The following is a 20,877-nucleotide window of genomic DNA, read 5'->3' on the forward strand; positions in this document are numbered from 1 at the left end:
TGAAATCTAAGTAAGCCGTTATTTTCACGATTTTACCATGTGGAGCAATGACTATGGTAACTGAAGTTGGAGAGGGTTAAATCCTGAACATTACCGACCCAGGAAGAGAAGAATTTCCGTTTCCCTAAAAGAGGGGGACTAAAATAGTTGGTCCTCCAGTGCACCAGAGGGCCGAACGGAAAGACGGGAAATTGCGACCATGCGCTGCGAGCTGGACTTCCACAAGTCTCCTGAACCGAAGCTACAGCGCGGTCTGTCCCCCACAGTGCTCGGCAGCGAGGACTGCGGGTCCCAGGTTGCCATGCGGCTACCCACGACTCAGTCTGGGAAACTCGCTGTGGGACTCTAACTCACCGCTAGCGCAAAAGGGCGCCAGAAGGTGCTCCAATAAGCCGGTTTCTTAGGGTGGTAGAGGCGGGATGAGATGGGGAGGTGGCAACGGGCTAAGGGGATGAGCGGTGAGCTCTGAGTCGTGTTAGTCAAGCGTAGCTCTATCTCCGAAGAGGCCCAGCCTTGTAGCACGGGATCGGAGAAGGCGCCAGTGGGCGTTTTAGTGACAGACCGGAAACTACATTTCCCAGTATCCTTACGGTTAGAGAACTTCATTGCCCGAAAGCCTTTGCGAGAGTCGGCACGCTTTCCGCTTCCTCTTGCTGCCCGGGAGCTCCGAGAATTATGAGGAGCCGCTGGGTCTGGCGGCTCTTGCGCCCTGACGGCAGCGGGGTCCGCTGGACTTCGACCCCCCACGGGCGTCTGTCGCCCGCTCTGCGGAGAGGTGAGACCAGAGTCGCTTAGGAAGACGGTTCGGGCGGGTCGTGCCTGCTCGGGCTTAAGCGAGAGCGACACACCTCCTGCCGGGCCCCGCCCACAAGGCTTTGCCTCTCCCGCGGCTCGGGGCTGGCGGGTCGCGGCCTGAACGGATGGGGGTCTGGAAGGAAGAAGGATTTCTTCCTTGGAGACCCAGCCCCCGCGGGCCTGCGCTTCCGGTGGGCTTCTGAGTTTTGCGGGGGGGTGGGGGGGGCGCGCTTCCGTCTCATCAGAACTTTTAGGTAGTTTGTGAGTGTCCTGATGTTTTGTTTTGTTTTGTTTTGTTTTGTTTGTTTTGTGTCCCGTTCAGATTTACTTATTTAGCCACTTGGAGCTCAGGGGTTGGTAGATTGCAGCACACATTTCAATTCAGATGCCCTTACAAATCACATAGTAAGCATTTTTTAAAGTGCTCTGCAGTCTATTCGTTTCCAAACACATATCCCCTTTATGTTAGTCTGTATATACCGGAGAATATCTTAACTTTATTCTGAGGATGATTTCCAAGGCTTTTTTAAAAATGGTTTTTGCTTTTGTTTTGTTTGCTTTCAAGACAAGCTTTCCCTGTAGACTTGGCTGTCTTGGACTCTCTCTGTAGACCAAGGTGGCCTCGAACTCACAGAGTTGAGCCTGCCTCTGCCTTCCTGAATGCTGGGGTTACAGGCGTGTGCCACCACGCCTGCTATGTTTTTGCTTTTCAGTTTTTAAATTCTTTTAAGGCCTCCCGCTGTAAAGGGCACCTCATCCCACCCTTCACATGTTTTTCCTGTGACGATAAAGTGAGCTGTTCAGTACCCAAACACATCTCTCCCTTCTCCACACCTGTGTGATTTGTTTTGTTGTCCTTGTTTTGTTTTTAACCTGTTCTTTAATTTCACTGAGTCCGTTGACCTGCAGTCAAGGCTGTTGTATAACTGCCAGTTAGTCACAGGACTTTGATTACATATGTAGGTAGTTAGTATGCATACACAGTCTGATGGACTTTTCAAAAAGGGAGGGGGAAATGTGTCCGCTGGTAGTTTGCTTCACGAATTTGAATTGCCAACACCCTCATAAAAGGCTCTTGCTATGGCTGGCCGCCAACTCCAGGTCCAAAGAAAGCTGGCCTCTCAAAGAATTAGACGAGACATGGCAGAGCAGGGTACCAAAGGCCTCCTCTATAGGTATGTGCACCCTCACACACAAAGGGGTATCATTGTTTTGACTCTGAAAAAGTAATTCAAATATCAGTTTATCTGTGTGCTTTTAGAAATATACATTGTTTAAACATTATTTAAAAAATAGATGTCATACCGAAAATACAACACCCCAAGAAAACGTTAATATTTTAATACAATTGTTGAGTTATTCCACTTGAGTCTGGTTACTCTTGAGTAAATCTTAAGTCTCCCCTTAAAATTAGTTCATGGTTTGTGCCCCTGTTCAGTGTAACAAGTATTTACTGCCTACTATAAACAAATAACATCAATAGCTAAGCAACTTTGAAAGGTGATCCTTATCCCATGGAAAGACCTTAGTTATCTAGTCCAGTGCTCTTTAAAAGTAAATGATGAGATGCAGAGGAAGATGTGATTTGTCTAAATTGTCTCTTCAGTAATACTACATTTCAAGTTGGTTACTAGTTTCCACATTTAGAAGTATAACATTACATGTTTCCTTTAAGTACAGATTCCCAAGTCTTATGACTAGAAGTACGGAATTAGTCCTCAGGGTTGGAGAGCAGGCTTTTTTGTTCATTTAATTGGCCATACACCTCATGAAGCAAAACACAGCATATAATGTAAGTATATATATACTTTTGTGGGTGTTTGCCTATCTGAGACAGTTTCACTGTTAAGCCGTATCTGTAGATCAGGCTGGCCTTGAACTCACAGAGATCCATTTGCCCCCCACCCCTCGCCTCTGACTGTCTGACTTTCCACCTCCTGAAGGCTGTGATTAAAAGGCGTGTGTGCCACCACCACCTAGCTGAGAAAATATGCTTTAATGTTTCTTTTTTGAATTCCAATAGAGAACTAATAAGCTAGGACCAGACAAGATGACTCTGTGAGCAGAGGTATTGCTGCCAAGCCTGATGACCTGGGTTCTGTCCTGGAACTCATGTGATAGAAGAACCAACTCCTCAAAGTTGTCCTCTGTCCTCCACACATGCCATTACATGCACACACCCACATACATACAAATAAATAAGAAATTAACCATTTATGTCATGGAAGTGGTTCAGTTCTAAAACAGACAGTAATTTAATAACACTTGCAACTTAGATTTAATGAACTTTTATATGCCTTTTTATTTTTTTAATTTTTTAAAGATTTATTATTCATACAACATTCTGCCTGTACACCAGATCTTACTATAGATGGTTAGGAGCTACCATGTGGTTGTTGGGAATTGAACTCAGTACCTTTAGGAAGAACGCGAGTGTTCTTAACCTCTGAGCCATCTCTCCAGGCCACTTATATGCCTTTTTAAAAAGCAAATTTTGGCCTTTTCCAGCAGAAAGTCATTTACTACGATTTAGGCTAGCAATCTGACCCTATATATACAATGTAGTAGTTTTGCAAGTTGATGTCTATTTGAATTTGTTTTTCTCAGTATAAACATACAAGATGAGTTTGAGAACATTAAAATGAAGAGAAAGATGTAGGGTTTTGTATAGTTGTCAAATGTACTCTTGTTTTGTTTTTCGAGACATGGTTTCTCCGTGTAGCCCTGGCTGTGCTGGAACTTGCTCTGTAGACCAGGCTGGCCTCAGACTCACAGAAATCTGCCTGCCTCCGCAGGGATTAAAGGCATGCACTACCACCACCTGGTTTCAAATGTACTCTTAAGGAGTCCTTATGAATCAAATTGCTGGTGCCACAGTCAGGCCAGTGAACATAATACCTTGTTGGGAATATTCAAAGGCTTTTCAGAGAAATGAAAACACACCTTCACTCACTCAACATCCTGTTGCCAGAGACTATATCGACACCCACATCAGAAATAAACAAAGTCAAATATAAGAAATAAATGGTCTGGAGAGATGGCTCAGCAGTTAAGAACAACTTGCTCTTCAGAAAACCTGAATTTGGTTCCCAGGACCTACCTCAGGCAGTGCTTCTAACTGACTGTAACTCCAGCCAGGGGATGCAGCACTCTTCTGTAACCTCCACAGACGTGTTCACAGTTGACATACATTCACATAGACATACACATACATCTAAGTAAATTCTTTTGAAATCTTAAAAGAAACATCCCAGATATCTTTCTTTATTCTTAGCCTCATCAGAAAGAGAATCCAAGGTAGAAATGACAGTGTTGTGTACCTTGGTGAATTTTGCCCATTCTGTTTACCTATCTGGCTTACTTCCCTAAGATTTCGTATAAATCTAGTGTCATTTCCAAATGATCTTTGTTCCCACAGAGGACCAAGCCTCTTTTCTCCCTGTAGATATATTTTAAAATCATATCCTAAGAGCCACACCCTTAAATGTTCAGAGCAGAAGTCAACACATTCAGTCTTCTGCCACCCAGAAGGCTGAAGGAGGATCACCTGGCCCAGCAATTTGAGGCAAACTTGAACAAGTCTCAGACCCCAAAATACCATTCATCACTGTACATGCGGTGCCAGACAAACAAAGTCCCTTTCATTCAATATGTGTCTTAGAGCACCTAAAGCTGTTGGGCACTGGGAACTCAACAGAGTCCAAGAATAGATGTGGCCCCTACTCTTATGTCTTACTTCAGTGGTTAGGAAACTTTCTATAAAAAGGCAAATGGTAAATATTTTAGGCTGTGTAGACCATATGGTTGACTACAACTTCTCTGTCATCCTAACATGAAAGTACCTATAGATAATAATTTCAGTAAAGTTTTATTTATAGAAACAAAAAGTGAGTGTTTGTAGCCTGATGGCAGCAGTTAACTAATACCTGATATAAGAAGGATCTTTAAAATTAGTAGTTGCATAAATGAGAAACCTGTGAGTGGTGTTGAAAAGAATATTACAAAGCACTTTAAACCATTACAAGAGGTCAGACCTCAGGAACCCTTGCACACTTCCCACCAGAAGAGATACTTGTGCAGAGCTCTCAAGAATGAATATGAACACGGCAACGAGAGCTTTCTCAACACAGGCTAGGCAAAGGCCCCAAGAAGGAAAAGCAAGCAGATGGCACATTTGCAGAGTTAAAGTCCAAGAGCCAGATAGCATAATAGGACATGAGATTAGCTGTACCCTGCAGAGATTTGATGGCAATGTTAAGGCCTTTATCCCAAGGAGTTGATTTTGTGTGAGGCATTCATTATTTGTTGACTGAATTCAGAAGCTGTACTAATTTGACTGTGGACAGGAGACCTCTAAGATTTGAGATTTATCATACTTGCCTCTGAACACCACTTTTTCCCATCAATAAAATGAGAATTTTAAGAATATAGTAATAAGCATGAAAACATAAAATATATACATATTTCAGATTTTTTTCTAAACTAGAGTGAACTTATGAGGAAGTGGTTACTAAGGAGACCAGGTCATCACTTCTAATGCAGCTCTTCAGGGCAGCTGCTGAACTCTACAGCTCTGATTTTTATTTTTCTCTCCTACTTTGACTCTGACACACAAAAGCACTTTTTTGCGTTTGTTTTTTTAAACTTTTCTAGATGACATTCAGCCAAAAAGAAGGCTACTATGCTAGTGTATATTTCAAAGCAAGGTTCCACCTTTCCAGGTGCTTCTTTTATCTCTTCGGTTAAATGGAATTCAGAGGCTTTGATTTTTTTCTTTTAATAACACCTGTTTACTGTTTTCTATCCCATAAAATCAGTGAAGACACCAGGTATGTTCTTTCACCATATTTTGCTCTGCGCCCAGTGCTTAATCCATATTTGTTGACTAGAAGGATACTTAAGAATTATGTCTTATAATTTACTAGCATAAAGTAATTCCTGAAATTGAACCTGTCTTTTAAGTACCTACATATGTAAGTAGCTTGGGGTAAAACAAGAGAGACAAAGAACACAAAGTGATATGAATATTCGGAGCTTTGTAGTCAAAAGAACCTAAACCTGAATCCCATTACCTATCAGTAGGTCTGTGACCTAAGCAAACTCCTTTGCCTGTCCTAAACACGGTACGGTTTGATCTAGTCTGGACTGGTTTTGGTATGTAGCCCAGGCTAGCATTGAATTTATGATCCACCTGCCTCTGTCTCCTGAGTGCTAGAATCACCATATCCATAGCTATAATAGGCATTTTTTTTAATTTAAAAATGAAAATACTACTTTGCTTTGGCAGCATATAAGTTATCTGATAAAACACCTTATACTTGATCATTACACTGAAAGTTATTTTTTTAATTTTTTTATTAATTACACTTTATTTACTTTATATCCCCCTGTAGTTCCCTCTCTCCTCCCCTCCCAACCCCTCCCTTCCTTCCCATTCTCCACGGATGCCCCTCCCCAAGTCCACTGGTAAGGGAGGTCTTCTTTTCCTTCCTTCTGATCCTAGTCTGTTAAGTCTCATCAGGAGTGGCTGCATTGTCTTCTTCTGTGGCCTGGTAAGATTGCTCCCCCCTCAGGGGGAAGTGATCAAAGAGCAGGCCAATCAGTTCATGTCAGAAGCAGTCCCTGTTCCCATTACTATGGTACCCACTTGGAGACTGAACTGTTATGGGCTACATCTGTGCAGGGGTTCTAGGTTATCTCCATGCATGCTACTTGGTTGGAGTATCAGTCTCAGGGAAGACCCCTGCGCTCAGATTTTTTTGGTTCTGTTTCTCTCCTTGTGGGGCTCCTGTCCTCTCCAGATCTTACTGTTTCCCACTTCTTTCATAAGATTCCCTGCATTCTGCTCAAAGGTTGGCCATAAATCTCAGCATCTGCTTTGGTAGTCTGCAGAGCAGAGCCTTTCAGAGGCCCTCTGACAATTAGACAGTTATTTTAATGTATCACAATAGTAAAGAAGTTTTTGTTTTGTTCTTTTGGGTGTTTTGTTTTGTTTTGTTTTTTGAGACAAGAGTTTCTCTGTGTAGCCTTGGCTGTCCTGGACTCATATTGTAGACCAGGCTGGCCTCAAACACACAATGATATGCCTGCCTCTGCCTCCCTGAGTGCTGGAATTAAAGGCATGTGCCACCATGCCCAGCATAAAGAAGTTTTATAAGTGCAGAATTCATCCTCAGAAAAAATACTTTATAATAAAATATATCAGTAACAGAGGAAAGAACTATACTCTGCATTAGTTTTGGGAATTAAATGGAACAGGGCCAGGCAACTTAGCAACGACTGATAGCTCTTAAGGCTCCTATACTGACTAGTGAATGCTCCAAACCTTAATCAAATTCATTGATTTTGATTCATCTCTGTGTCAAAGTACTGTTGTATGACAAAACTTTTCCTGGGGAGACGCAACACATATGTCTACTCACCCCAGTTAGGGTACCTGTGACAGATCGAAGTACAGATAATACCAGAGTCCAACTTGTTGAACCATGAACTTTATTGGGGTTACTTACAGGAGCAGAAATGACTGAAAAACAGCTGTATCACCAAAGCCCTCCCCATTATGGATGACAGTCAGAAAGCTGGAAACCTGGAGCCCACTGCACAGCTTGCAGGCAGCTACTTAGGTTGGAGAGTGTCCTTTCCAGGTGCCTCAGTTGGTCTAAACCACTTCCAGGCAGCTCGGCTGGTTTCTGCAACTTTGGGGGAGCTGTTCTGGTCTGAGTCATATTTCAGCTCAGCTTGCTGAGTCTTCTTAACACTGTGTCTTCTCCCAGAATCTTTGCAGTATCCTTCCATCTGAGAGGGACTTCCACCTTGTATTGATCAGTCTGGCAGGGAGTGATATACCTTCTTGCTTAGGGTGCTTCCCTGCTGGATGTAATGTTCCCACCTTGGAAGGAACTGTTAAACAAGTGCGCTTGTGGGTCCTGAAGATGCAGTGATAAAAAAAAAATACAGCCAAAATAGCATAAGGCTTATAGTCTGGTTCAGAAAGAAAACAGCTAGTGTGCTAATTGTATTAGTGCTGAAAACTAGGAAATAATTGATATGGGTTTGTACAAGAGCCAAAAGTAAGAAGATACATAAACAATGGTTCTGTAGCTCTGTGAGAAACTTCTGAGCAATGAAGAAAATGGGGCAGACTCTGCTTCCCAGTAGTTAGGACAAAAGCCGTTAATACACAACCTTAGGATTTAGACCAACTCTTAAATCATTTCTGAATGTCAAAAGAAAATGAAATATCCACTAATGTTTGCCATGTGCAGAACAGCGTCAGAGACTTTTCCAATGAAAAGGGTTCAGAAGAGTCAGTTAATTTGGATTTCAGGGCTCCTAATTTGGAAGCTAGAATTGTATTTAAATAGATGAGGAGAGCTCTTCAGAAGTCAAAATGTGATACCACTGTAAATTCCAAGATAACACTGTCTTCTCTTTTCAGGTTTCTTGACCACGACAACCAAGTTGAGCTATGATAGTAGGCCAGTGGACATAACTCCTTTAGACCAAAGAAAATTAACTTTTGATACCCATGAATTGGTGCAGGACTTGGAAACTCATGGTGAGAAACATGAATACTTGAAAGAAGAAAATTAGCAGCACTCGTATAATTCCCAAGTCAAGACAGTGGCACAGTTACCAACAATTTAAGAGGGATTATTGAAACAGAAGTGCTTGCCATACACTGGAATGTTCTATGGTCACTTAAAATCATATTGTTAGGAAGGATATAGAGTGAAAAGGCAAAGTATAAAACTATATGCACAAAATGATTCCAGTGAAGTGAAAAAAGAAACTCTTCAGGCCAATACTAAATCCTGGGTGGAAGTTATAAATGTTAAAGAATATTAAGGAATAAAATATTTCCAGATACCGTAATTACAAGAGAACACTGAATTGACAGTACAGAGTGGTATTCAGAAATAGTAAATATGTTTACTGAAGTTACAGATAAACCTAAATGTTGAGTTCTTACAAAACAATAAAAGAAAGTTTAGTAATTTTATAGAAAATGAGTCAAAAGTCGTGCAAAAAAGTAGTACACAGAAAACTAAAAATGTACGTGAACTTACTTGTGCGTAACTTCATTATCAACCAAGTACAAATTGAAGTACGAATGAAAGTAATGCAGCGCCATTTTATTGTCAGTTCTATGCTCACTGCAAAAAGACTGGGGTCTTCAGTTTGTTGTCGATCTAATTATATTAGGATTACAGAGTGCTTTCAGAGGAAGATGGCACTGTCTGTTGTGTTTATCATTGCAACTGTTTTAAGTATAACAGTTGACATGTTGAACATTTGTTAGCTGTCTCCTCTGCTAGTGATGTACATGTTTTAAAATGCAGATTTATTTGTATACAGGATTTGACAAAACACAAGCACAGACAATTGTATCAGTACTAAGTACATTATCAAATGTCAGCCTGGATACTATCTATAAGGAGATGGTGACTAAAGCTCAGCAGGTAATACATTCATATTTTTTTTATCACTCCTAATAGTTTCATTATATAGTATTTTCCAAGAAAGGAGGACAGAATTTGAAGGGCTTTTCACAGAGTCTGTGTCTAGAAGAATTGTATCTTCCCTTGTATGAAATGAATGTAGTATTTCAGTCATGGTGATACACATTAGTCAAACAACTCCCAACCCCGCCCCCTGCCCTGGAAAACCTTCCAAAGTAGAAGAGCCAGCCTTTCTATATGACATAAATATATGTGCCATAGTTAATTTTCACAGACTTTGGAAGTTAGCAGGGACTAACATGGCTACAAAAGACTTTATAAATTACCTGAATTGCTGAAGTGTTTAAATCTGACTGGATAGAAAGTTCTTCAAAAAAAATTTTTAAACATTATTTATTGGGGGTGAGGGTGCATGTCATAGCACAGGTGTGGACGTCAGAGGACAGTTTACCGGAGTCAGTTGTCTCCTTCCACCATGTGGGTCCCAAGAATTGAAGTCAGGTTGTGCAGCTAGGCATACGTGCTTACCCACTGGTCCATTTTGCTGGCCTGTGTGTGCATGGTTGAGTGATTCTTAAGACATTTCATATTTCAGAGATAATAAACAAAAATAAGTGGCATTGAGCTGTTTAAAAATCTGTTCTCATTTTTTATATTTTTTCAAATTTAGTCTTTGTTTTTCAGATGGTCATTTAAAAACACAGACATAAAAATATGATGTCTTAAATAAAATTCGAATTTATGTCATGAAATTTAGTTATTTTAAGGGTTACAGAACATCAAAAACTCTTAAAAATTTTTACTATAATTCTAAAATAAATTAGAAATTGAAACACCGATCTCTTGCTTTTCAGTTTTGCATTATTTTAGCCTATCTTATTTCAGGATCATCACAGGCTAGCAAATTAACTGAGGGGAAAAAAGCCAAGCATTTAATCAATCCTCCCAAAGTTCTGATCTGTCCTGTAGTGACCTATCCAAAGAAGCTATGGATGTTTTCAATAAAATAGCTTACTATTAAATTTTAAGCCTGTTTTTTATGTAAGCATAAATTTAAACTATGACCTTAGGAATATTTCTCCTGCCAAAACCACTTAATCCAAAGTAGCACCAAGCGTAGAAATATTACTAAACTTTAAGCTTTTTAAAGTACTTGTTTGTGATGTTAAAAAGACCCTTTTATCTAGGAACCTAACCCTACCTCTATGAAAAAGAAAGCACAAAGATGTTATTAAGGACAATGCTAAGGCTCGTAGCCATCTGGCAAACACACTGATGGTGATTGCTTCAGAAAAGGCCTCCATGCTCAGTCTTGAAGATAGGCAGTTGTGCTGTTTTGTCGACTTTTCTGAGTCTCAACTTGTATTTCTATAAAGAATATAGGTAGTTATTTCTATTTTTCCAATGGGAAAACTAAAATAAGTAACTTGTTGAAAGTCACACAGAAAATGGCAGAGTTAAAAGTCAAACATCTTTGTAGACCATTCTCTTTGTAAAGTTGTTTTTGAAGATATATGCATTGTAGACCCTTTGAAGACTAAGTTATCTTAGTTTTTCAGCTAGCTTAGCTTCTTGACCATGTGTCTGAAATTACTATACCCTCTGTTATCAAAAATGTAAGTCACTTTTCTCTTTCTCACCCTCATCAATCAGCAGAGAACTGTAACTTTAAAACTGGACTAGTAGTACTTCTTGCTTGGGCCTTTTGCTGTATTAATAAGCCCTAATATGTAAGGGCCTGCTCAAGATTACATATTCTTCTTTTGGTAAAGAGACACAAATTATGAATCTGCCAAATTTGAAGAAGTTGAATATGGAAACAGATTTCTTTGTAGGGTTGCATGAGTCATTTCTGCAGAAATGCTCATCTGCTAGGTGTACTTGGTGCACACTGAGTCTGAGGCAAGAGGGCCAAGAATTTTGTTGAAGACCTTAATTTTTTTCCATTTGTGCAGATCTTTATTACAGAAACTAATAAAGTATTCTCTAAGTATTTTCTTGAGTTATGTAAAGTAAGGCCTTTTCTGGGAACAAAAAAAGCTTAGAGTCCTTTATAAAGCAAATGTGTATGATGTCAGGTAGGAGTTATCTTTCGTTTCATGTTTTCTCTGTAGTATCAAATATAGGAAAGAGACGAGGACATTTAAACAAAACTAATTATGCTGTGCTGATAAAAGGCAATTATTTTAGCTGTATATCTTACTTTCTTTTAAAAATCATACCTCTGACTCCTATTTGATCTTAGTCCCGTAAAATCAAAACACTAAAATATTGTTTAAAAACAAAACTGAGGGGCTAGAGAGATGTCTCAGCAGTTAAGATCACTAGCTGCTTTTCCAGATATCCTGGGTTCAGTTTCCAGTGACTACATGATGGCTCACAACCGTCTACAATGATGACAGAGCACTCAAATACATAAATATATTTTTAAAAACTAAAATAAGCTAGGCGTAGTGGCTCACGCCGTTAATCTCAGCACATGGGGGGCAGAAGTAGGTGGATCTCTGTGAGTTTGAGGCCAGCCTGATCTACAAAGTGAGTCCAGGACATGCAAGGCTACACAGAGAAACCCTGTCTCTAAAAAAAGCAAAACGGAAACACTATTTGTTGAGGAACTCATAGGAGATCCTATGAGTCTTGTTGGGATCCTCATCATTAAAAGACCTAGATATTTCTCTTCACTGGAAGATAAGGTTTTCTTCCTTGAACTTCCTCATTTTTATTTTGATATTTCAGATATGTGAGTTTCATGTGTATTTTTTATTTAACCAGTAATAATACCTGTTAGCATGTTGACATAGTTTTCTTTTGGAATTCTCTAAAACAATTCAAAAACAAAGGGTTGCCACTATTCCATATATCACTCGATTCTTTTTATTTTATTTTCTAGGAAATAACAGTCCAACAGCTAATGGCCCATTTGGATTCCATCAGAAAAGACATGGTCATCCTAGAGAAAAGTGAATTTGCAAATCTGAGAGCAGAGAATGAGGTGATAGAATTTTTAACTTCTAGCAATTAAAAAGTAATTGATTTCACAAGTATGCTACTTAGTAAATAACTTAGTAAAACCAAATATTATTATGCATTACAAATTTTTAGATTAAAAAATTCTCTGCTTAGAGCTGGGCATGGTGACACACATCTTTTTTTAATTAGTTTTTTTTTCTTATAATTTATGCACTTTATGTCCCGATTGTAGCCCGCTTCCTTGTCTCCTCCCAGTGCTACCCTACTTTGCTCCCCTATTTCTCAGAAAAGGGAGCCCTTTAATCTCAGCCTTAGAAGGCAGAGGAAGGGGAATCTCTGTGTGGTTGAGGCCAGCCTGGTCTGTAACACATTCCAGGCCAGCTAAGGCTATAAAGTGAGATCCTGTCTGAAAAACTAAAAACAAAATTCACTGTTTGAAAGGTTAAATTAGATAACCTAATCTTTATCTGTAGACCAATTTTTTTAATATGGGTTCGTAATGTAGGTTTTTTATGTAAAAATCATAGAAAAGGAGAAAAAATTGAGCTCCAGTATTACATAAATTTTCTAGTATAGCCTGTCATATATTTTTTAAAACAGAAAGTACTGTGATGTTTCCATCTTATTTAATGCTGTATTGTCCTTGTAACTGAGAAAAAATATACTTAAAAATATTTATTATTTTGAAATCCTGCTTATATGTGAGTGGCTATATGGGTACAGGTTCCAGAAGAAGGCATCAGATCCCATGGAGCCGGAGTAACAGGCAGTTGTGAGCAACCTGACTTGGGTGCTAGAAACTAAACTCAGGTCCACTAGAAGAGCAGTAAGCCCTCAACCATTGTGCTATCTCTGTAGACCCCCAGAATATACTTTGTAGTTAAATCAGAAACAGCTTAAAGTTTATGATTTGAAGGTAGAGGGTTGGGGGTGGGGGTGCTGTAGAGAGATACATGCCTTCTGGTAACTGTAGAGGTCAGAAGAAGGTGTCAAATGCCCTGAAACTGGAGTTACAGGCCGCTGGTCCAACTCAGGTCCTCTGGAATAGCAGCAAACAGTCTTAACCACTCAGTCATGTCTCCAGCCCTAGCTTACTTTTAACTTTAAAAAAAGCAAAGCATTTAAAAAGTAGAATCTAACACCAAAACTAAGTGTTTTGTACCTAAAATGAATACAGTGGTCTGTTCTTTACTTATTTAAATCTGTATTTTAAAAAAATCCATAGAGACTAAATTTTGCTAATCTTAACTTTTCAAACTTCTAAAATAATCATAGGGACTTTTGGATTGATGCTAACTGTCACCTCTTTTACACCTAGAAAATGAAAATTGAACTAGATCAAGTTAAGCAGCAGCTGGCTGTAAGTGAAATTTATTCCACTAGTTGCAGAACAGATGTCTATTACAGAATAATTTCTAAAACTACTAATTTTCTTTAAAGCATGAAACCAGTCGAATCAGAGCAGATAATAAATTGGATATCAACCTGGAAAGGAGCAGAGTAACAGACATGGTAATACTGGTTTGTTTGTTTTTTTTAATTTAATTACATTTTGTTTGGTTTTGTGTGTGTGTGTGTGTGTGTGTGTGTGTATAGCCAGTAACATGCTTTTGAAGATTTCTTTTAATTATGTGTAGCTGTAAGTATGTTCTGTGTCCACCTAGGAGCCCAGAGTTGTCAGATCTCCTGGAGCTGGTATTAAATGCAATTATGCACTGCCTGACATGGGTATGGGAAATCAAACTGAGGTCCTTAGGAAAACCAGCAAGTCCTCCTAACTTCTGAGCCAATTTTCCAGACCCTCCAATAATGTGCTTTTAAATTAATTTTCTTTATTATTTATTCCTTTTTCACTGGTTGTTACATCACATGTAGAAGTGAGAGACACCTTTGCAGAGTCAGTTCTCTCATTCACCTGCCTGTGGACCCAGAGATCCAACTCAGGTTGCAGGCTTGTGCAGCTAAGTGTCTTTCCCCAGTCATCTTGCTGTCCTTTTTCCTCTTAACCTCCTGACTTCATATACTTTAGTTCACAGATCAAGAAAAACAACTCATGGAAGCAACCAATGAATTTACCAAAAAGGTAAGGTTAGTATGTAGAAGCTTCTCTTTCATATCTCATGTACTTGTATATGTATCAGCTTGTAAGTTCGGATTTTAAATGCCTAGCCCTATAGAATCTGATTTCTTCACAGCTGTTACAGTTTACCAGCACTTTGGGGGAAGCTGCCCCTAGGAAATGGTAGTACCTGAGCTGAACCTTGGAGTAGGAAATAAAGGTTTCCAGGGCTAGGGAGATGACTGTACGTAGAACACTTACAAAGGGGATCCCGCACCCTCACATAGACCTGCATGCAGGCAAAACACCAGTGCACATGAAATATAAAACAATAAATTAAAAAAAGACATTCTAATCCAAAAGATTCTAATCCAATCATGACATGTAATCCCAGCACTCAAGACTGCCATTAGTCTGAAGGCAGGCTGGGCTACTATGCAATATCTTTTCTCAAAGAACCCAGACTCTTAAACCCAGTACTTAGAATTCCTGTTTACATTCTCAGTAATCTTGTAATATAATCATTAGATGAATAAACCCTAGCTTTCTGATTTTGCCTCATCCTTTTTTTTTTTTAAAGTTCTCTTGTTCAGAATTTAGTAGAAGGAGAGATCACCTGTGCTCTTTCAAGAATCTCTTTTCTTACAATTCTTGGCCAGAGAAAGTAATAAAGAAGGAAATGAGCGAATTCTCTCAGCTAATTTCTGATCTCTGTTCCCTATGCATGCAAAGTTACCTACCAAGGATATGCCAGTTCCTTTTATATTGATCTCCATTCAAATTATAAAGTTGGTTGGGTTTTTTTTGGCAGAATATATTTAAAGTTTAAAGGGTTAATATTCCAAGGACTTGACACACAAAGTGATAGTTCTGGGACTAAATGTTTGCTTTTTATTTTATCATATATAGTTAGGTCGCAAATATTTTAAAAGATTTTTAGTAGACTATCCCAGTATTGAATGATTCAAGGAAATTATCTCCAGATATGAAGGAGGAATGTTTTCTTTTGTCACTTCGTAGTATTCATTTACTATTAAGACATGTTTTTAAATACACCATTAGCACACAATTGAAGGTTTCAATGTAAATGTTTTTGTACATAATACATAGGGACAAAATTTAATTCTCTGCTTATTCTTATTTGCTACAGGATACACAAACCAGAAGTAGTATTTCAGAGACCAGTAATAAAATTGACACGGAAATTGCTTCCTTAAAAACATTGATGGAGTCGAGCAAGCTTGAGACGGTTCGTTATCTTGCAGGTAAATCTGTCAGAGAAAGGAATTGCTGACGGTGAATTTTTCGATCTTTTGGCTCCTACCTCTCAGGATAACCATGCCAGAACAGAGAATAAAATGAAACTAAAATATTCCTTTATTGCTTGGTACTCTGTTTTCCTTAAAGAAGGTTCCAGTTTCAAGATTAAACTTTATCAGGCAACTGTGCAATTCACTGATAGAAAAAGATGTCTGGTTATCAAGAAAATAAAGCCAAAAACAAAATGGTGAAATTAGTTGGGTAAATTCCACAATGAAAATGTTCATTTTATTGTAAAGGTTTGAAAGATCACTAAAGTAGATGTAGGCTGTTAGAAACAGGAAATGCAGGGAGAAGTGGAGGGTAAGGAAACCTCTTCTCTCAAACCGACTGAGGACACAGATACTGTCCCAAAATTAGATTGTCTCATACTGAGCCCCACAAGTTCTGTCTGACCTGAGATTTAATGGCCCCATGTGACAAAAATGCACTTGTCAAGTACTTTTTTCTTCTGTTTTTTTCGAAACAGGGTTTCTCTGTGTAGCCCTGGCTGTCCTGGACTCACTCTGTACCAGGATGGCCTCAAACTCACAGAGATCCACCTGCCTCTGCCTCACAAGTGCTGGGATTAAAGACATGAGCCAATACCGCCTGTCAGCACTTGATAAGTTTTACTTGTCTTTTTACATTTTCATAAAAGCAGTATGTTTTAATTTAAATTACATAAGTCAAGAGCAATGAACATCTCCTCACCTTCTTCATTTACTATTAGTGGTTTATATCTTGTGTTCTATATACAATATATACACTAGTAAAAGAGAATAACCCATTATAGCTAATGCCATGTGTTAAAATTTGACTAAATATATTAAATATATTTTAACATTAATACATGTAGAAACATGTTTTTATTACAAAAGATAGCATTTTGTTGTCGTTGCCCCAGCTGTTTTGCTCAGTTCTTCATCTTTAAAAGCAGTGCTATTCTTAACACATACATGTATACTTCACTAAATATAGATATTTTATACCCTTGTTGCTGTGCACATTTAAATTTTAGGGTTACACTTGGTGTGTTGGTGCATGCCTTTAGTCCCAGCACTTGGGAGCCACAAACAGGTGGATCTCTGAGGTCCAGGAAAGCCCTCTTTTTAATGTGTGTATTAGCAAATTACCATAAAGATAAAATTTCTGATCATAGTGCTTTTCTGGCCAGCCACTATTTGTGATGTGGCAAGTTGAAGATGAATGAGTCTCAGCCCTTAACTAATGTATACCCCCCCCCTTACTTTTTAACTGTAAGGGCTCTGTTTTTATCTCTAACATTAGCTTTCTGCTAAAAATGCAGATTAAAAAATAATCTAAAGTGAGGTTTTGAAAGCCCCTACTCTAACAAAGACTATAGAACCAAAGGGCTTGAACTTAACTGTAACGCCAAGGGAAATTCTAAAACAGCCATTTGGAATGTTCATTCTCTTCTAAAATCAGTCTCACAAAGGAATGATTTGAGATTCTACCTGGTATTTCCCAGTATTCTTCTTCTGAGTATAGACTTAAGAATACCATAGTTAAACCAGGCATAGTGGCACATGCCTATAATCCCAGCAGAGGCAGGCAAATCTCTGTGAGTTCAAGGCCAGCCTGGTCTAGAGTACCAGGATAGCCAGGGCTACACAGAGAAACCTTGTCTTGGGGTTGGGGGAACCACAAAGTTGAAGATGGTGACATTTTCCAGAAAGCTTAATTCAGCAGTTTAGATATACAAGGCAAATCTAATAGGCTTAGTGGTAGTAGCACAAGAAATAAGCAGATTAGCAATTGTTTTTAAAAAGACTTTCCTGGGCTTAGAGAGGAGGCTCATTGGCTAAGAGCACTGGTTGTTCTTATACCAGGACTTGATTCCCAGCACCCACATGGCTACTCACAGCCATCTCTAATTCCAGTCCCAGGGGATCCAGTACCTTCTTCTGGCCTCCACGGACACCTGGCATACACACTGACATAAATGTAGGTAAAACACCCATACACATTAAAATAAATATTTTTTTACTGAGTGTTTGGAACCAGTAATCCTAAGGCATCTTCCTCCTTTTTTAAGTATATTTTAGTACTGTTGTTACTGGTGAGCAGTTTAGGAAGCTAGCGTTACACATTTTAAACAAGTAGGATAAAACATGAGTGGATCTATTTGTCCTAGAATACCTGAGATGTTGCTAATAAGACAATAAGGTCCCCTTTATTGAAGATTCACGAACACCAGGCATGGTAGGATTTGGCTGTCAATTTGCCCAAAACTTGTAGGATTAGCCTCCCAAGTATCTGACGTATGGGATACATGCCCTCTGTGTCCAGAAACCTCAACTGAGAAAATGCCTCCATAACGTTGGCCCATAGGCAGTGCTGTGGGGAGTTTCCTTAATGACTGTTGTGAGAGGACTCAGCCCACTGTGGGCGATACACCTCTGGATAGGCTGAAGCAGGCTGAGGAAGCAGTCAGCAACACTGGGTTTTGCTTCAGTATCTGTCTCTGGGTTCTAATCTTGACTTCTTTCCCTGACTTCCCTCAGTGATATAGAGCGTGACCTGAGAGTTGTTAAACCTTTTCTTCCCCAGGCTGCTTTGGTCACGGTGTTTAGCACAGCTGTAGAAACCCTGGGACACGGTGTTTGAAATACTGCTTACATTTTCTAACATGACACCTGTATTTTTAAATTATTTTCATTTTTACTCTTTAAAATACAGGAAGCTATTGATGTAAATCTTGCCTTTACCAGATGTCTTTTATCCTTAGTTTAATTTTCTGGGAAATAAAGAACATGGGATATAAATTGATTTTCTTTCTTTTTGTTCATTTAATTATTCTTTTACTGCCTGAAATTAAACTATAACTTGTAACCTAGTTTCTTTCTTTTCACAGCCTCGGTGTTTACTTGCTTGGCAATTGCGTTGGGGTTTTATAGGTTCTGGAAGGAGAACTGACTTTGTTGCTGCTGATCACTGTATAAATTATACTTACTACAAATTCTTCAAAAATACGTATGGACTAAATAGAAGTGTTTTGGTATTTTATTTTTATGTTGTATGTCTTTATTATGTTGAAAAGCTGTCACTCAAAGCCTCATTTGAAATAGAAGAGTATTTTGTCCTTACCTTTTTGATAGCTGTAGCAACAAAAACAGTTTTGCATTTGAGCTTTGTAAATGAAGTAGGATTTGTTATCAGGCTGCATACTTGAAAACAATTCCGTAATCTATGTACTTACTGGATTTCACTTTCTTGGTTATTATTGCAGTTAGATTTTTATATTAAATAAAATAGTATTAACAAAATTGGTTGAATTTTCAAAATGACTTCCTGTATAAGTGGAGATTTTTTTTTTAATAGATCTTGCCTCCGGTTTATTTATAAAAACAGCATAGGACACTGGTCATCTGTAGAGTGTATAGGTAGGTGTGTCACACCAGTCCATCTGTCTGGCCAGAAGCCTTCACAGGATCCTGGGCACCTTTGGGAGCCTGAGTCTGACCTTGGGCCTCAGATGGAGCTGTAGCCTCTGCCTTGGCCAGAAACCTTTGAATCCACTTCCCAAGCTTTGGTTAAGCAATGAAAGCCAGACAGCTGAGTTTGTGTCGGGGCTATCTGGCATCTTAGGTTTTCCGGCCATAGGCTTTGATGTCCTCTGCTCCAACACTCATTGCCTTGGTGTTGTTTGCCTGCATCTTCTTCAGGCCTTTCTTGTGCTTCTTGGCAAAGCGCATGTTCCTCAGGAACTTGAGGTCAACCACCGTAAGAGATTTGTGTCTTTGTGACCAGGGTTTCTTGATGCCATTTCTGAGCCATTTGCGGGACTGGTTGAAGGTGGTGTGGTTCTTGGACTTGGCCATGTCTGCACAGTAACCTGCGGCTGCCACAGCATCTGGGACCGGAAGAGCGGAGGGTTTTTCTTGTTGTTGTTTTCTTTTGTTTATAGTGAATAAATTTTAAAATAATATGTATCCCATTGCAAATATTTGTACTTAATATGAAATCTGTAGAGGTATTCGGATTATTACCTGTATCTTTTAAATTTTTCATATATATAGCAATTTGAGGGGTGGGTCTTTATGGTTTGTTTTTTTTCTTTGTTTGTTTGTTTGTTTTTGCTACTCTCAGGGATTGAACCTAAGACTTACTGAGTGTTGACTGATTAAGTCTTCTACCAACCACCCAATGTTCCCCAGCACTTACCCTCACCTCTTAAACTACTTCACATTTAACCCATCTTAGATTTATTATATGAAACGGAATTTCTCAATAATTCATTTAAATTTAGCAAACATCTTGATATATATGTTGTATATCTGTATGTATGCATGCATGTGTTTGTGTATATGTATGTATGTATGTATGTATGACCATCTCAAAAAGAGTTAAGGATTGGAACCTCCCAGAACCAAAAAGAAAAAAAAAAAGAAATTCAAATATGTATTGTTTTCCTTCTGTTATCTAGTTATCTACATTTTTTAATTTCTGTTTGTATGTATGTAAACATGTACATGTGTATTCATATGGAAGCCAAACAACTTTGGGTATCTTACTCATTCTGGTTTATGGGGGGGGGTCTTTCTCTGTGTTTGCTGTTCTGGACTTACTGTAGACCAGGCTGGCCTCGAACTCACAGAGATCCACCTGCCTCTGCCTTCCAAGAGCTGGGATTAAAATTGTACGCCACCATAGCTGTACCTTACTTTTCTGAGACAGGATCTTTCCTCCCTCTCCACTCCTCTTTCTCTTTCTCCCTCCCTCCTCTCGTCCTTCCTTCCCTTTTTTCCTTCTCTCCCTTCCTCCACTCTTTTCCCCTTTCCTCCTCCCCCTACACACTCCCCAAACTTGGGGCTTACTATTTCAACTAAACTGGCAGGCCTCAGGAATCCATCTGTTTCTGTCCCCCAGAGTGGGATTACAGACACAGGCTGTGTGCCCAGGTTTTACAAGCACGTTTCCAGCTGGTCTACATCCCCATACATCTATAATCCATCCATGGCATTTTTAACACTTGCTTATATGCTTCTGACTAGCTTGATCTGATCTTGGGACCAACAAATCCTGCTGATGCTTGCTAGATTAAAATAGCCATCACATACCTTGCTGGCTCACTATAGGAATAAAGAGAAATAGAATGGAACCACAGAACTAAATCAGAACCACAGCGGCTTTTTGGTCAACAAAGGTCAAAGTCTAAATTCAAGGGATTATGGGGAAAGGAGAAAACAATTAAGTCATGTGCTTTGGTCTTGCTGAGCCTGCCCTTAACTATATTCCCATAGAGCTTACAACAGAGTAAGGATGGAA

General features: G+C 39.1%; 1 protein-coding gene across 5 annotated transcripts; it reads left to right on the forward strand.

Moving 5' to 3' along the window:
* The first annotated feature begins 467 nt into the window (after positions 1–467).
* On the forward strand, positions 468–19,862 carry Ccdc90b (coiled-coil domain containing 90B). 5 transcript variants are annotated; one of them, XM_055623414.1, is made up of 9 exons: positions 473–775; positions 8,234–8,353; positions 9,154–9,257; positions 12,148–12,249; positions 13,546–13,587; positions 13,668–13,739; positions 14,257–14,310; positions 15,437–15,551; positions 18,464–19,862. In XM_055623414.1, exons 1-9 carry the CDS (start codon positions 676–678, stop codon positions 18,523–18,525), a joined length of 771 nt encoding a protein of 256 aa, XP_055479389.1. In that variant the 5' UTR covers positions 473–675; the 3' UTR covers positions 18,526–19,862. The 5 variants fall into 5 exon arrangements, with proteins under 5 accessions (XP_055479390.1, XP_055479389.1, XP_055479391.1 ...); XM_055623417.1 differs by lacking the exon at positions 9,154–9,257 and adding an exon at positions 2,476–2,587 and having other exon boundaries at positions 696–775; XM_055623415.1 differs by lacking the exon at positions 12,148–12,249 and having other exon boundaries at positions 468–775.
* Positions 19,863–20,877: the final 1,015 nt, after the last annotated feature.

This window comes from Psammomys obesus, unplaced genomic scaffold (genome assembly GCF_907164565.1).
Source record: "Psammomys obesus unplaced genomic scaffold, mPsaObe1.curated_primary_1811, whole genome shotgun sequence".
Classification (NCBI taxonomy): domain Eukaryota; kingdom Metazoa; phylum Chordata; class Mammalia; order Rodentia; family Muridae; genus Psammomys; species Psammomys obesus.

Excerpts from the sequence above, each read along its gene's own strand:
- Ccdc90b (XM_055623414.1), top strand. The coding sequence starts at position 676 with ATGAGGAGCCGCTGGGTCTGGCGGCTCTTGCGCCCTGACGGCAGCGGG. Across the intron at positions 12,250-13,545 it reads ATCTGAGAGCAGAGAATGAG|AAAATGAAAATTGAACTAGA; the intron begins GTGATAGAATTT and ends TTTTACACCTAG. Across the intron at positions 13,588-13,667 it reads AAGTTAAGCAGCAGCTGGCT|CATGAAACCAGTCGAATCAG; the intron begins GTAAGTGAAATT and ends TTTTCTTTAAAG.